This window comes from Mustela nivalis, assembly GCF_964662115.1.
Source record: "Mustela nivalis genome assembly, chromosome: 18".
In the NCBI taxonomy this organism is placed as follows: Eukaryota; Metazoa; Chordata; class Mammalia; order Carnivora; family Mustelidae; genus Mustela; species Mustela nivalis.
In genome coordinates, this window is record NC_139037.1 from 35,212,884 (window position 1) to 35,229,536 (window position 16,653).

Sequence of the window (16,653 nt, forward strand, 5' to 3'; positions counted from 1 at the left end):
GGCCCTAATTTGGACCCGGATACCACAAATCAACTGTGAAAGGTCGTTAAGGCAACTGTGAAAATCCAAACATGGACAAGGAATTAGATGAAAGACTTTTAATTTCATTAAATGTGGCTATGCCTTCAAAAGTCATGTCGGGTACATACACTTATGAATAAAATGGTTTCCCTTAAAACACTGGAGACTAGGGAGTACGGGCGGGAGGAGACAAATGAAACAAAATCGGTAAAATGTAGCTATAACTGTTGTACTCTGCGATGCAACATACTACTTGCAGGGATGGTTAAAAATTCCTTAATACAAAACACACACGACAGACAGAGACACAAAGACACACACACACACACTCAGGTGCTGTTTTTCATCTTAAACCCCGAGGGAACCAGACGCAGAGGGTCCACCTGCGGCATCTCGGAATCGGCGGACGACCTCTGCGGGGCCTCCCGCGGGGGCCCGGCCTGGCTTTCTTGCCCGCGATGCTGACCGAGGCGGGTAGCCTCTTCCTCCCCCTCAGCACTCTCCATAAACGCCTTTCGCACGGAGCTGAAATTCTTGGAAAGCGCGGGTTACAGTTCTCTCAGTTTCTACGCTGGACCCCGCCCGCGTGACCGGACCCCGACGAAAAGCCAGCCTACCGCGGAGTCCTTCTCCAGCACGACCCCCAACGGCCAGGGCCGAGGGCTTGGGGGCGGACTCCGCGCAGCGACGTCACGGCGCGCCGTGCGTCGGGTCAAAGTTCAGCCCCGCCCCTCTTTCCCTCGCTGTCTTCCTCGGCCTGCGCTGCCGCCGACGCCGCTGTGGGCCTGGCTGCGCTCCGTCTGCTCCGTCGCTTACTTCCCTAAGCGCTGCCCGGCCGGCCGCCATGGCAAACGTGGCCGACACCAAGCTGTACGACATCCTGGGCGTCCCGCCCGGCGCCAGCGAGAACGAGCTAAAGAAGGTAGTGGGGAGCGGGACGGCCGGGCAAGGTGTGAGGGGCGCGGGCCTGCTCGGCTGAGGCGGCCAGGCCGCGCTACGGGTCTGCCCACGAGCCGGCGCCGGACGCTGCGGGTTCGGGCCGGGGGGCGGCAGCGGCAGCGAGACCGGCCTCGGCTGACCTTGGGCCGTCGGCCCCGCCCGCCCGCAAATGCAGCAAATAAAACCCACCCCTGCGCAAACACGACGGGAGCGCTTCCTTCCTCCCTCCCCCGGCAGGCGCCGGAGGCCGGGCGCTCCCGGGAGGCTGCAGCCTGCGCGGCCCTCCCCGCGCGGAGGTCATCACCCTGGAAAAACAGGTTGGACAGAGGCGCACAGCGCATCTCGGCCTCGGGGGAGACGTCTACGCCGCGGTCGTCGGCTTCGGAGCCGAGTCCGGCCCGGGTCTAGGGCCTGGCGGGCGGGTTGAGGCCGCCCCCGCCGGTGCCTCCGGGCAGTTGGGGATGTTTCCTGGGTGCCGCAGCCGCAGGAGCGCCTTCCTCCTTCGCCCACCGACCCCGTGCGTCTGTGTATTGTTCTGTGGGCAGGTAGCCTGGCTGTGTGTACCCGCTTCAGGAGTAGCCCGTGGGTCCCAGCCAAACACCTGAGTATACACTAAAAATAAATAGAAGGCCTTACTGCGCTCTGCGGTGCTGCGAATCTTTGATCTCGAGATTTCAAAGCACTTGCGGCATGTGACTGAGCCCTACACAGTCTTCACCGAGCTTCAAGTATCCAGATTTGTAAGCTGAGAAAAAAGGAGACTGCTCCTTAGGCCTTGGGACGGGTAGAGTTGAGAGTAAAATGGACTTCCTGTTACCTTACCGGAAATGCTAGTCTGTATTATATAATTCATGTCTCTGTGAATAAAGACTTAAGTGCTGTGTCTCCTAGCCACCTAAATGTATGCAACTTCACGAAAACTGAAGTCACTCCAATTAACTAATACCCTAATTAGTCCTCCACATGAAAAAATAAAAGGAGCTTCTCTTGGCTGATGTTTCAGCTAGAGCGAAGGTAGGAGCCATCCTGAGCAGAGGCTCTACCCTTAGCTTAATTGTTAGTTAAAATGTTTCGCAGTTTTAACAAACTTAACGATCTTTTCTTTAGCGTTCACTGGAGTCCTCTTGGTATGGCTACTGGCCATCAGAGACATTTGACAATAATGAAAATACCGATTTCTCCGATATTTTGTTTTTGGTTAGTGAGTGAACAGTATTGAGGCGAATAAATTAGTAAATAATATTGAGATTTTCTCGGCTTATGAATCCAGATTGTCAAACAATCTCAATGAATAAAAGATGTTTTTGGAAGGTTGTGGTTTTAACCCATTGCTTCTCAGAAAAGTTAATATTTAGTATTCATAAATCGTTAAATCAGATTTTGTATGTAACCTTTTTTAAATTTTTCTTTTGTATTGAAGGCATACAGAAAGTTAGCCAAGGAATACCATCCTGATAAGAATCCAAATGCTGGTGACAAAGTAAGTTACTTGAGACTTTTCCTTAGAGGTTTCAGTTTTAAATTGCCCTGCTTGAAAAAAGGAATCTTGTAAAGAAAAGTCCCATGTGTTCCCATTAAGCCAAACTTTTACATGAAGAGTATTTTGGTTTTGTATTGGGAATGCTAACATTCCAGGCAGTTGTAGGTGGGAGATAAGACCAGAATCAAACCAAAGGTAATTTATAGCTTTTGTTAGAATAATTGGGTTCCAGGTTCCAGTAGCCTTTCCCCCACTCCTCTACTTGAAAATCTAATTGTTTTCCTTGTTGCCTTTTTTTTTATATAATAGTTCAAAGAAATCAGTTTTGCATATGAAGTACTGTCAAATCCTGAGAAGCGTGAATTATATGACAGATATGGAGAACAAGGTCTTCGGGAAGGTAGCGGTGGAGGTGGTGGCATGGATGATATTTTCTCTCACATTTTTGGTGGGGGATTGTTCGGCTTCATGGGCAATCAGAGTAGAAGTCGAAATGGCAGAAGAAGAGGAGAAGACATGATGCATCCACTTAAGTGAATATCTTTTTTTTTCTTTTTAAAAAAATATTGAGTACTATTTTTTCAAGTAGTAATGCTTAGTAAAGCTAAAGGTATCAAAAATGTTCTGTCTTTTGTCAGAAAAAAAATCTATTTCCTCACTGTCCTCATTGGATGACTAAATTGAATTTGATAACCTGGGTGTCTGTATTTTGCTACACATCTTAAAGGATGGTTGATGTTTCTACTGAGGAGGTGGATGGTTTTGTTATATTGGTCTGAAGCCACTTGTTACTATATAATTTAAAATTACAATAATGATTATTTTCTTTTAAGTATTTAAATTTTCCAAGTTACTTTTTATTTAAAAACTTACAAAGTGTGGGACTGTGACTAGTTTGTTTACATGTTACAGTCACTCATTACTTGATCCTCAGTGTGAACTCTCCCAAATTGGTTTCCATGGAGCTTGCTGGCTTCTAGCCTGACATTAACCTGCCAACATATGAATGGTGTCTGACCTTGGTCTTAAGACTGTGAACCTATGAGCCCTCTACAGTATGAAAATAGCTATTTTACTTCGCAAAGTTTGTGAGGTCTTTTATCGCCTTTTCGTGAACCAGTAATGGTTTTACTAGCAAATACCAGACTTTCAAGTGTTTATTTAAAATATTTCATTATTACGTGATTTATATATTTGAGTAGATAAGTGGGAAGTGTAAACTTCTACATTGTTTGAATCTCATTCTTAAATTTGTTTGTATTTTTAAAGAATTTATCCTTAGAAATAAATTATCAGTTGGATATTCTTCCAAGTATGGTGGGTTAGTTGATACAGAAATGATTTAAGAAGTAAATAAGATCAGGAGAGTACTTGCTGTGCTTTAATAAATTCTTAATACTTTAAAATTTTTTCAATGTATACAGTAGATGCTGTTTTCTTTTAACAGTATTAAAATTTACCTGTTGTTACAGGATTTCATTTTGGGAGGCTTTATAATATTTCATTCCATAATTTATTTAAGCATTCACCTTTTCTAGAGGATGTTGCGAATTTTTTTCTGTAATGAATAGCTGCTTTGACTATCTTTATATACAGCATTGTCTTTTCTTGGCGGAGATATCCAGGCAGGCTTCAGTGTTTTGAGGCTGATAACTACAACTAAATTGCCTTATAAAGGATTGTGCCAGCTTAGCATCATTGGTGGAGAGTGTCAGCTTGGCCAGACCATTACCCATACTTTTCCTTCATAAGCCATGTTTGTTGAAGTGTCTGTGTTTTTCTGGCCTCTTACGTAGTGGTTTTGTATACTAGTGTAATTTGATATGTAAGGAGGAAATGAGCTACCTATTTGTTTTCTGTAGATGATTTGGTTAAAGATTGTTATGGGTATAAAAGACAGATGCAGCCAGTTGCTTTTGTCTGATTAAGTTGTAGCTATCTCATTGGGAAGTGTTGGTAGTGTTTTATTCTTACACTGCCTAGAACATACAAATTTTAGCTTGAAGTAATGATTTTGGGAAAGTTTGAATACCACAAAATAAATAGTATAGGTGCTTTCTTTACTGCTAAAGGAGATTTTAAAACACAATGAGAAGAGTAAAACCACATTAAAAGCATTGCTCTCAGATCCTAAAGAATAATATTTTTGAGACTTGATATACATAGATTGTTTTGAAGTTAGTTTGGAAATGAACAGTCCTGTAATTCAAATATGCTGTATAAAGATGAATTGGATTTTATCAGGTTTTTTTTTTTTTGTTTTTTTTTTGTTTTTTTTTTTTTTTTTAAGATTTTATTTTCTTATTTGAGAGAGAGCAGGAGAGAGGAGGTCAGGGAGAAGCAGACTCCCTATGGAGCTTGGGAGCCCAATGTAGGACTCGATCTGGGTACTCCAGGATCATGACGTGAGCTGAAGGAAGCCACCCAACCAACTGACCCATCCGGGCACCCTCAGTTTTGTATTTTTAATAGGCTTATCAACTGTTCTTTTTAAAAAAAAAAAAAAATCATAGACCCCTTTGGGTTTTTTTTTTTTTTAAAGATTTATTTATTTATTTATTTGACAGAGAGAGAGAGATCACAAGTAGGCATAGAGGCAGGCAGAGAGAGAGAGAGGAGGAAGCAGACTCCCTGCTGAGTAGAGAGCCCGATGTGGGACTCGATCCCAGGACCCTGAGATCATGACCTGAGCCGAAGGCAGCGGCTTAATCCACTGAGCCACCCAGGCGCCCCCATAGACCCCTTTGGAAATTTGTTAAAAGTTGTTCAAAGTTATAATTTTGGTTATAAGTCAGTGGGTCCTTCTTAAACTTCTTAAACTTAAAGACTTAAACTTAAAAACTTAAACTTAAAGACCTCTTAAACTTCTAGGCTCTGTTGAAAACCTGTTCTTTTCCTCCTCTTTATCCCACTGTTGATAAGGTCTCTTTTGTTTTTTGTTTTGTTTTGTTCTTGAGACATGCGCAAGCTAAGTTGCATACGACTCCTATAAGTTGTAATATAACTTTGTCACCTTTCTAAAAATTGTTTTTGGGGGGAGCAGAGTCTTTAGTAGAGCATGGACTCTGGAGCTATGCTGCCTGTGTGACCAAGTAAGGCAAGTACCTCTGCTCAGTTTTGTCTTGTAAAAGGAGGATAATAATTGTATCTCATTCAGAGGGTTGTATTAGATGGAGGCTCCTGCCTGAGGCCAGAAGAAGGTTATGGTGCTTGGGTTTGTTCGGTTATCAGCTCTATCAGAAAACACAGCATAGCGAATTGTTGGTCTGATCCTATAGGCTGTGGCTTTGAGCATCATATATACTCTCCATAATCATAAAATTCTTCTGCTAATTTGAGTCACAAAACAAAAGTTCCGTCAGTTGACTTAATGTAAGATGATTTTGAATTCTTTAAAAGGTTATAGTAAAATTTGCTGTGCGAGCTGTCATTTATATCTTATATTTAGAAGCGTTTGGCAAAATTTGATTGGACCTAATTCTTTTCTTCCCAGAGTGTCTTTAGAAGATCTGTATAATGGCAAGACAACCAAACTACAACTTAGCAAGAATGTACTCTGTAGTGCATGCAGTGGGTAAGTGTGTGTTCGGGTTTATGAAAGAAATTAATTTCTGTTTTTTCAGTGGCACATTTAGTCTATACCAGGTAAAAATTGTTCATGATTTAAACTACCCAAATGGAACATTTTCTGATACATTTGAAAGTTTAAATACTAGTCCTTGAAGGTTGAAGATGAAGGTGAAAAGCACATTTCCTGTTTGTCATGGCCAATGGTATGGTCTGTGGGCAAAAATCTAACTTACATCTTTCCTTCCTTTAGCCAAGGCGGAAAGTCTGGAGCTGTTCAGAAGTGTAGTGCTTGTCGAGGTCGAGGTGTACGCATCATGATCAGACAGCTGGCTCCAGGAATGGTACAACAGATGCAATCTGTGTGTTCTGATTGTAATGGAGAAGGTATGCATGCCAATACTTCTCTGCTTTTATGTTGAAATGGTTTGGAAATGCAGGAATTGGAGAGGCTTATAATTTTTCTTTTTTAACATGTGTTTGTGTTCATCTTCTTAAAGATACAGAGTTCTAAAAGACGAATATGAAAGTAATTATTCTATTACGCATAGGCTATATGAACACAACAGTAGATTTGTTTAGTGAAATGTTAGTCTTCTTTAGTTTCGAAAGAATGGGCAAAGTTTTTTTGTCCCTTTATATTTTTAAAGGTTATATTTGATAAAGAGGGAGACAGCACATTGTTCAGTTATCATTTTGATAAGTGGAGGGTTTTACTGTAAGCTTTAGCTTGCTAGCTTTTAAGCAAAATGGGAATTGAAGCTCTTCTCACAGAAGTAAATACTTCAGGGTTTTTGTGTTTTTGGTTTTGTTTTTTTACTACATGTTTTGAATGGCTTTGAAATACTTGGGCTCAGAGTGATTTCTTTCTTTCTTTCTTTTTTTTTTTTTTTTTAAGACTTTATTTATTTGAGAGAGAGCATGAGAGGGGAGAAGGTCAGAGGGAGAGGCAGACTCCCCCCAGAGCAGGGAGCCCAATGCGGGACTCGATCCCAGGACTCCGGGATCATAACCCAAACTGAACGCAGTGGCACCCAGGCGTCCCCTCAGAGTGATTTCTGAAACTACTACTCACCTCTGTCCTTGTAGTGGTTTTATAGTTATAGACAATATATAACCAAATGGACATGACCAACTTCCAGCTAAACATTCCTTAGAAAAACGGGCATACCCAATTTGGCCTGTGGGTTTTAGTTTGCCAGACCCTGTTCTAGAGCAGTGCCATCTAATAAATTTTTTCTAGAGTGATGTACAATGATATACAAAAATTCTACAAAATTTTTCTAATAAAATATTTACACATTTTTCTGTGTATGCAATGTCAAGTATGGTCACCACTAGCCACCTGAGACTGTTCAGTATGTGAAATGTAGCTAGTGTGACTGAGCAACTGAATTTTAAATTTTAATTAATTTAAATAACCACAGATGGCTGATGGCTACCATTGGGCAGCACAGTTCTAGAGCATTTTTTTCCAGATTGGTCTAGGAAATGGTGAAATAATGGAGAAACTGTATATTAAATTCCCCTCCTGGAAAGTCTCAGTGCACTTTACCTTATTAAAAGCTCTAACCGTTCTATGTACTGTTACGAGGAATTGATGTTTTACAGAACATAATTTTTGAGAGTAGTGTTCTAGAAATAGTCCCTGAAGTCATTAATTATACATGCTACCTAAGCATTAAAATATGCCAGTAATCAGCCAGTAGAAATCAATGCTATTTCTTCACAATGTACTGTGTAGAGCTTCAGTTTTACTTTATTATACCACCAATTAAATGTTTCAGAAGAATGCTTAGAAAAGAAACTGTGTTGTCCTAAACTTGGTTTGAGGATACTCAATGTCAGCTAAAATTTAGCCATCTCTTTATTGGTTTTGGAAATATCTCAATGATAGTGTACCTAAATAAAAGGAAGATCTGTAATAGGATGTCTGGGCAGGGGTTAGTCTAGGAAATAAATAAAATCACATACCCAGTATACAAAGTTACAATGAACCATAAAAGATTTTTTTAAGTTTTTATTTGGGCTGTCTCTGTAGAGTTAAACTTCCATGAAACTAAGACTGAGGACCAAAAATGAAGTAGCACTTTTAGAAGTTTCAGCATCTGACTACCCATTTTGTTTCCTTGATCCTTAGGCTTTGTTTGAACTTTAGGAAGTGTAGTCAGGAGTCAGGAAAGTATTGTTTAAGATATATTACATTTCTCATAACATTTCTTCTTGAAATGGAACCAGGTAGCTGGGTCCTTCAGGTAACTTGTAATAAGATGTAAGTTTCTGTTATTAAGAATGATAATTTTTTTAAAAAATTAAAAAAAAAAAAGAATGATAATTTAAACAAAACTTTTTACATAGAGGTTAAATCCAAAACATGTATTTAATTAATAAAAATATTTAAGAGTACAATGTAATACTCTTGCTGGGAGTTTGAATGTTCTCTCTTTTTAGGAGAGGTAATTAATGAAAAGGACCGCTGTAAAAAATGTGAAGGGAAGAAGGTGATTAAAGAAGTCAAGATTCTTGAAGTCCACGTAGACAAAGGCATGAAACATGGACAGAGAATTACATTCACTGGGGAAGCAGATCAGGCCCCAGGAGTGGAACCAGGAGACATTGTACTTTTGCTACAAGAGAAGGAACATGAGGTAATTTCCTTTTTGTTTGTTTAATTTTTGTTTTATTCAGAAATGGCTCTCGTGGTTAAGATACAGGTTAGATCTTTTTGGGTTCTGTGGAACAACAACTGAACATAGAAGTTAAGTGGTTGGGCTAAGTTTATAAGAACTGACTGTTTAGTAGACCAACAGAGCAGGTGCAGTCAGAGCACTGAAAAGGAGTCAGTTTTAGTCCCAGCTCAGCCATTGGTTAGCACTATAATCTTAAGTAATCCTGTTGTCTCTATACCCCAGTTTCCTTGTTTATGGAAAATAAGGGCATTGGACCAGATGATCTAAGGCAGCTCATTTTTCATTGTGAAACTCCTTTGATGGGTGGTGGGTGGTGAGTGGTGGATAGGACTTCAGTCTTCAGTGCTGCTCTCTTGATTTGTTTTATATTCTGGGTTTACCATGTGACCTTTTCTTAAAAGGTTCTGCAGTTTTAAAAAAATTTATTTTGGGGGTGCCTGGGTGGTTCAGTTGGTTAAGCATCTGCCTTTGGCTCACGTCATGATCGTGGGGTCCTGGGATCAAGCCCACATTAGGCTTCCTGCTCAGATGGGAGGGAGTCTGCTTCTCCCTGTGCCCCTCCCCCACTGCTCCTGCTTGTGCTCTCACATTCGTGCTCTCTCTCAAATAAATAAAATGCTAAAAAAGTAAAAATAATTATTTTGGATACATATTGTATGTTATATACAAGGCATAATTAAGTGGTCCAACGATGTGATCTAGTATGTATTGTTTTGTTTACACCATTACACTTTTTTTTTTTTTTTTAAGATTTTATCTATTTATTTGACAGAACTTGAGAGCACAAGCAAGGGGAACAGCAAAGGGATAGGGGAGGCGCAGATTCCCCACCAAGCAGGGAGTCCAGTGCATATACTGAGGGCCTTTATTCTTGAAGACGGTATTCGGAGCTATTCGGGAAACCTCTTTAGTAATAACCCATATTCTTGACTATAGAAGCTTTTCACAAGGTTCTGGCATCATACTTGATCACATTGACTTGAGTTTCTCTAAAGGTTCTTATATCACAAGTCAACCACATTTCTAGCTTTTTGTTGTTGTTGTTGTTTTAAAGATTTTATTTATTTTTTTTTATTTTTATTTATTTATTTATTTGACAAAGATCACAAGTAGGCAGAAAGACAGGCAGAGCGAGGGAAGCAGGCTCTCAGCCGAGCAGAGAGCCCTATGCGGGCTCGATCTCAGGACCCTGAGATCATGAACTGAGCTGACGGCAGAGGCTTTAAGCCACTGAGCCACCTAGGCATCCCCCCCCTCCCCGCTTTTTTTTTTTTTTTTTTTTAAGATTTTATTTATTTGACAGATCACAAGTAGGCAGAGAGAGGACACCATTTTAGTTTGTACTAAAAATTTTTCCTCATTTGATGGTGATTTCTACAAATAAAGTAAATTTTGAAAATCATTTAAAGAATTTAATAGAGAGTAAAGCTGTATTGAAATGTAGATTCTGGGAATTTGATTGGTTGGATTAATTCCCTAACTAGATTGTAGCTTGCTCTCTCCTATGTTAGCCTTTCTCAGGATAAATTTTTTACCTCAGCAAATCTATAAATTACTATATATATTTAGACCCTTTGTGGATATTGCCAAACCTACAGATAGCAAGTGCTTCTTGCTTAGTAAAAAACAGTAATTCCTAGAATTCTGCCTTAGGATCTTATAGGTTGAAATATTTGTAACTCCTTTCCTCCCAGGTCCCCCACCCCAAGACTTATTTATTTATTTATTTGAGAAGGACAGAGAGGTCGGGGAGGAGCAGAGGGAGAGAATCAATCTTGGGGAAACTCCATGGTCAGTGCAGAGTCCAATATGGGGCTCAGTCTCACAGCCCTGAGATTAGGACCTGAGCCTAAAGAAAGTAAGAGTGGGGTGCCTGGGTAGCTCAGTGGGTCAAAGCCTCTGCCTTTGGCTCGAGTCATGGTACCAGGGTCCTGGGATCAGGCCTCACATCAGTCTCTGCTTGGCAGAGAGCCTGCTTCCTCCTCTCTCTCTGGCTGCCTCTTCCTATTTGTGATCTTTGTCTGTCAAATAAATAAATAAAATCTTTTAAAAAAAGAAAAAGCAAGAGTCTGATGGTCAACTGACTGAGCCATCTAGGTAACCTGAAAATGTTAACCTTCTAAGAAAATTTGGCTCAAGTAGTTAATGAAAAAGCTTATAGTTACTTTGTCCCCCTCCCCCCCTTTCAGCAGTTATGCTAAAGGAGTTGTCAGGCCATGGGATTAGGGTGAGTGCTATAGCCAAAACATACAAATCTTCCAGTCAGAAAACATTTCAATTTTGAGACTGCTTTATATCATGTGTATTCGTCTTTCAGTACAGGTGTATGTATGTTTTGGTGATAATGGCTACAGTTGTGCATTTGCACAAGGAACCACAGTATCTGGTGATGTTAGTCCCTTCTTTATACTTTGTTTTCCAGAAATTATCATCGCTTTAAGTCTTTAACTGTCTGGTTCTTCGTAGATCTTCCTCATTAACCTGGTTTTTCAAAAATTCCCCAAATTCCTATTTGTTCTCTGTTCAGATTTTAGCATCAAATTTTCTAGCCTACTCACCCCTCCACCAGAGTTCCCTGCCCACCGAAACAACCCTGATACCATCTTTAGTTGGAATCATTTTAAGTTGAGCTCCCTTCTAAGAACATGGTGCCTCTTGTTCCCTACTTCTGATGTAGCTTTAACCGAAGGGTATTTGGTTATAGATGGTTCTTGGAATAATAATGTGGTTTTTTTTTAAGATTTTATTTATTTATTTGACAGAGATCACAAGTAGGCAGAGGCAGGCAGAGAGAGAGGGGGAAGCAGGCTCCCTGCTGAGCAGAGAGCCCGATGTGGGACTCGATCCCAGGACCCCGAAATCACAACCTGAGCCGAAGGCAGAGGCTTAACCCACTGAGCCACCCAGGCACCCTTGGAACAATAATGTTACAAGATGTTCAGAAACACTGGCATTTTGCAGTTATAAAAAACATTAAAACATCCTGTTTGAGGCGCTTGGGTAGCTCAGTTAAGCATCTGCTTTTGGCTCATCAGGGTCCTGGGATTGAGCCCCACATTGGGCTCCCTGCTCGGCAGAGAGTCTGCTTCTCCCCCTCCCTCTCCCGCTGCTTGAGTTCTCTGTTCTTTCTCTGTCAAATAAATGAAATCTTTTTTAAAAATGTATTTAATTTGAATTTAGTTAGCATATACTGTATTATTAGTTTCAAGGGTAGAATTCAGTGATTCATCAGTTGCATATAACGTGAAGTGCCCTCCTTAATGCCGATCACCCAATTATTCCATCTCCTGTCCAGGAATCCTCAGTTTGTTTCTGTTGCTGAGTCTCTTGTGGTTTGCCTCCCTCTCTATTTTTGTCTTATTTTTCCTTCCCTTTCCCTGTGTTCATCTGCTTTATTCTTTGGAGGAGAGACTATTTCATATAGAAAAAAATCTAGGTGAGACCTTCCATTGCAATTTTGCTTCATCTTAAATTTTAAGAGCTAAGTACAGATAGTGGTAAATTCTAATAAGCAAAAGTTACGTTAGGTATTTGTGCAATTGGATGTATTTTTGCTACACATTGAAAGCTCAGAAACATACTTGATGTTTATTAAATTATCTTTGCATTACTTAGGCCATAGGCTAATAGTGTAATTAGGCAGTGTTAGCACTGCTGTTTGATTTACGTTCATCTAAGCAAATTTTTCGCATTTACAGAGTTTAAATGTAAAACTTAAACATGTGTAAAGCATGATATTGAGTCCATTTAGTGGCCAAGCATTACTGGTTAGGCTTTTTATGTTGAACATAGGCTCTCACCTTCCCTTGTTACGATCATGTCTGGTGAATCTGTTCTACAGAATCCCCCTGGACTGTCTACACCTTTTGCTCAGAGGCAGGGCCAGAAAATAAGCCACAATTGCAGAATATCCCTGGTTGTGGTTTTTGGAGCCTCAGCTATGCTTTATCAGCCAGTTTTCCCAATTCCAGTGCTTTTCTTTTCTTTCTTTTTTTTTAAGATTTTTATTTATTTACTTGAGAGAGAAGGCAGGAGCCCAGTGGAGGGTGAGGGAAGGTATGGGCAGAGGAGGAGAAACGGGCTCTTCGCCAAGCAGGGAGCCCAACTTGGGGTTTGATCCCAGAACTCTGGGATCAGGACTCAAGCCAAAGGCAGATGCTTAACCAACTGAGCCACCCAGGTGTCACTCCAGTGCTTTTCTGATAGGTGTTCCTAGCATATTACATGAGAATAGCTCGGTTTCCTTATATAAATTTATGGAATTAGGGATGATGACAGTTTAGCTTTTACAGTGAATGGTAGAATGAAGGTTTTGAAATCGTTTCAAGGAATACAGCACAACAGGGTGTGGCTCCAATTTTTTTTTTTTTATGTGTTTTGTTTGCTTTATTTATAGGTGTTCCAGAGAGATGGGAATGATTTGCACATGACATATAAAATAGGACTTGTTGAAGCTCTGTGTGGATTTCAGTTCACATTTAAGCACCTTGATGGACGTCAGATTGTGGTAAAATACCCCCCTGGAAAAGTAATTGAACCAGGTAAGTCTTGATTTTTGTCTGATCCAGGATTCCATGTGGAGGGGTTTTTTTGTTTTGTTTGTTTTGTTTTGTTTTTGCAGTTAGTAAATTTTTATAGTAGGTGACTTTCAAAAAAATATCGAGCAGCTTTCTTCTTGGGTAAAATTCTAATAGTTTTCTTTTTACTTACTCAAATAATAGGTTGTGTCCGTGTAGTTCGAGGGGAAGGAATGCCACAGTATCGTAATCCCTTTGAAAAAGGTGATCTTTACATAAAGTTTGATGTGCAGTTTCCTGAAAACAACTGGATCAACCCAGACAAGCTTTCTGTAAGTATTCTCTCTATATATAAGCGAGAAATTACTTAAAAGTTTAATAATGAGGTGGTCCTTGGTCACCTTTGATTTGTTTTTGGTGCTAAGATTAGAACATGTAATTTGTAAAATTTTGCTATTTTAACATTGAGTGATCGTTGGGCTGACCTGGTGATTATTAAAGGCAAGGCTTGGGGCACCTGTGTGGCTTAGTTAAGCATCCAGCTCTGTTTCAGCCCAGGTCATGGTCTCTGGATTGTGAGATCAAGCCCCATGTCAGGATTCTTGCTGGATATGGAACCTGCTTAAGATTCTCTCTCTCCCTCTCCCCCTACTCTCTCTTTCTCTCAAAAAAAAAAAAAAAAAAAAGGATTGCTGGTGTAAACGTTGATGGTGCCAAGCAGGGAATAGTAAAGAATTAAAGCAGGGCGCCTGGGTGGCTCAGTGGGTTAAGCCGCTGCCTTCGGCTCAGGTCATGATCTCGGGGTCCTGGGATCGAGTCCCATGTCGGGCTCTCTGCTCAGCAGGGAGCCTGCTTCTCTCTGTCTCTGCCTGCCTCTCTGTCTATTTGTGATCTCTCTGTCAAATAAATAAATCTTTAAAAAAAAAAAAAAAAAGAATTAAAGCAGACTGGATATAAGTTTGTGGGAGGATTGAGACAACCCAAACACCAGATCCCTTACCTGAAGGGGCAGCCTCCTAGGTTAGCATTAGCTATTCCGTGCAGGAAGGTGTGTCTTAGGCAAAATTTTCCAGTGTTTAATTGTTGGCAACTAATTCTGTTTTTTTGTGTCCTAAGCAATATTGGGATATACAAAAGATGTCTGCAGGTTTGACCTGTGGGTCATCAGTTGGTCATCTCTGGCTTTAAAGTACACTAGATTTATTTAACTCTCAAAGAAGCATATATTTTGGATTGTATCCAGAGAGAAGGCCAAGAGATAGCTTCCAAACTTAACATTTTTATTTCATTTTGATTTTCGTGAAGGAACTAGAAGATCTTCTACCATCTAGACCAGAAGTTCCAAACATAATTGGAGACACAGAGGAGGTAGAGCTTCAAGAATTTGATAGCACTCGGGGCTCGGGAGGTGGTCAGAGGCGTGAAGCCTATAATGATAGCTCTGATGAAGAAAGCAGCAGCCATCATGGACCAGGAGTGCAATGTGCCCATCAGTAAACTCTGCAAACAAATTGCACAGGTGGATTTTCTTTCCACATTTGCCCGGTTTGCTTTCAGCGATCCAGCTGGAGTGTCTGGTCAGTCCAGATGAACTGATGGACATCTGTTGGTCTATGTGTAACTTTTAAAATTGGTATAGTATCTACAGAGTGTATAATTTAAACTAACCACAAAGCTTTACATCTTCATTTTGACTGTTCTGTAGCAGAATAAAGCACTTGAAAGGAAATAAGACTCCCTTTCACACATGGGTTATAAGTTTCAGTCCTGGTATCCGTGCTTGATTTTTATCAGTTTTGTGTAGATTTTATGTTTCATATTTTAAATCCAAATCCCACATTGTAAAGTTTGTGTACAATTTGTCCTGAAGCTTTGTGTTTGGCTGCACCTGCGTAAGCTGCTACAAATAGAATAAAGAATTTCATAGCCTGTATCTATCATTTAGATGCATGGAAAAATGGGCTTTGCACACAATGGGTTTGGAGCTGACTGGGAACAATGGAAAAAAATAACATTAGCTGTGGTTGTAAAGTCCCCTCCACTTTTTTTTTTTTACCATCTTGTGAAAGGTTTCTGAAACTCGATAATAAAAAGCAGTTGGTATAAATTATTCTTTGTGTCACATTTTTAGAAGGAAGGACATACTTTGAACTGTAAAATGTATCCTTAAACTGGAGAATGTATCCTTCATTCTGGTTCTTAAGCAGCCCTTAAAAACCCATTGGCCTGAAGCTTATGCCTCAGGTATGTGCCCATTTTATAGTATTAAAAGGCAAAAAGAAAGTTTGGTATGTTGGTAGAAACAGGCTTTATTGGCTTCAATTGATGCTTTGTACAGTCAAGGACATCTGAGTTATGTAACTCATAAGTTACAATCCTGAGCATCGGGGCCAGGTTAACCTAGCCTCTGTATCTCCCCACCACCACCCCTTTTAAAAATAAGGTAACAGCAAATCAATATTAGAACCATGTCTGCATAGAACCTGTTAAAATGCTGTTTTCATTAAATGTTAAGTTAAAGATTCTCTGTCTCCATTAAGTTGAATATTTGAGATTGGGGGAAGCATTGATTACTAATGTTTTATAGAAAAGTAAGACTCTTAGGCTGGTATGAGAAAAATCAGGTAAAACTGCTATGAAGAGGATGTTGTGTTGCTCTTTCCATCTTCTATTACCTTCTTTTCATTCCCAGAGTAGATATTTTTAGAACACACTTTAATTTTAGGGAGAAGAAACATTAGTTGTACATTTTACATTTGTAAAAGAACAAAGAGGGAAAAGTGAAAACTAAAATTTAAAAATGTATTATGCCATCCCTGAGCCTCAACACAGTACCTGTAGTTTATTTCTAGGTCTACCATAACCTGAATGGGGGGCATGTGGTGGGGGTGGGAAGGGTCCTGGCATTAATCAAGGCCTGTGAGGTTTAAATTATTGCCCTATCCTCTCTACCTCCATTGTACAAAAAATATTTTACAACCAGCCTGGGCAAGATTCAACAGCATAGTAGTTTTGTATCCAAGGTTACTTCCCCACAACCACTTTAAGGGTAAGAAATGCAGTGGCAATATAAAGTTTGTAGCCTTTCCAATAAAGGTTTATAAAACATTAGAGTTGTTCAGTGTAGTCTTTTTTAATTCTTCTACCCAGGTTTTTTTGGCCATAGTGAAAACCATATGGAAGGAGAATCCAACCTTGTTAAAATCTGTTATGCACTCGGCCGTGCTCTGCTCTGTCGAGCACCTGCATACAGAATAAGCATCTATGGTATTGACATTACAAAGAGTCTTTTTAACAACTTCATTGAAATAACTCCTGTGCCGTTAAATCTTCTTTTAAAAATGGTGTAAAACTCAGTGGTTTCCAGTATATTTACAGAGTTTGCAACCATCACCACTAATTCCAGAACATTTTCATCACCCCAGAAGAAAAAACCCAA

The 16,653-nt window shown here is 40.1% G+C and overlaps 1 protein-coding gene across 1 annotated transcript; it reads left to right on the forward strand.

Moving 5' to 3' along the window:
• The first annotated feature begins 87 nt into the window (after positions 1-87).
• DNAJA2 (DnaJ heat shock protein family (Hsp40) member A2) lies at positions 88-16,322 on the forward strand. Its single transcript, XM_082711019.1, has 9 exons — positions 88-943; positions 2,381-2,440; positions 2,750-2,973; positions 5,934-6,014; positions 6,261-6,394; positions 8,459-8,655; positions 13,094-13,238; positions 13,419-13,546; positions 14,520-16,322. The coding sequence occupies exons 1-9, from the start codon at positions 866-868 to the stop codon at positions 14,709-14,711; spliced, it is 1,239 nt and encodes a 412-aa protein (XP_082567145.1). The 5' UTR covers positions 88-865; the 3' UTR covers positions 14,712-16,322.
• Positions 16,323-16,653: the final 331 nt, after the last annotated feature.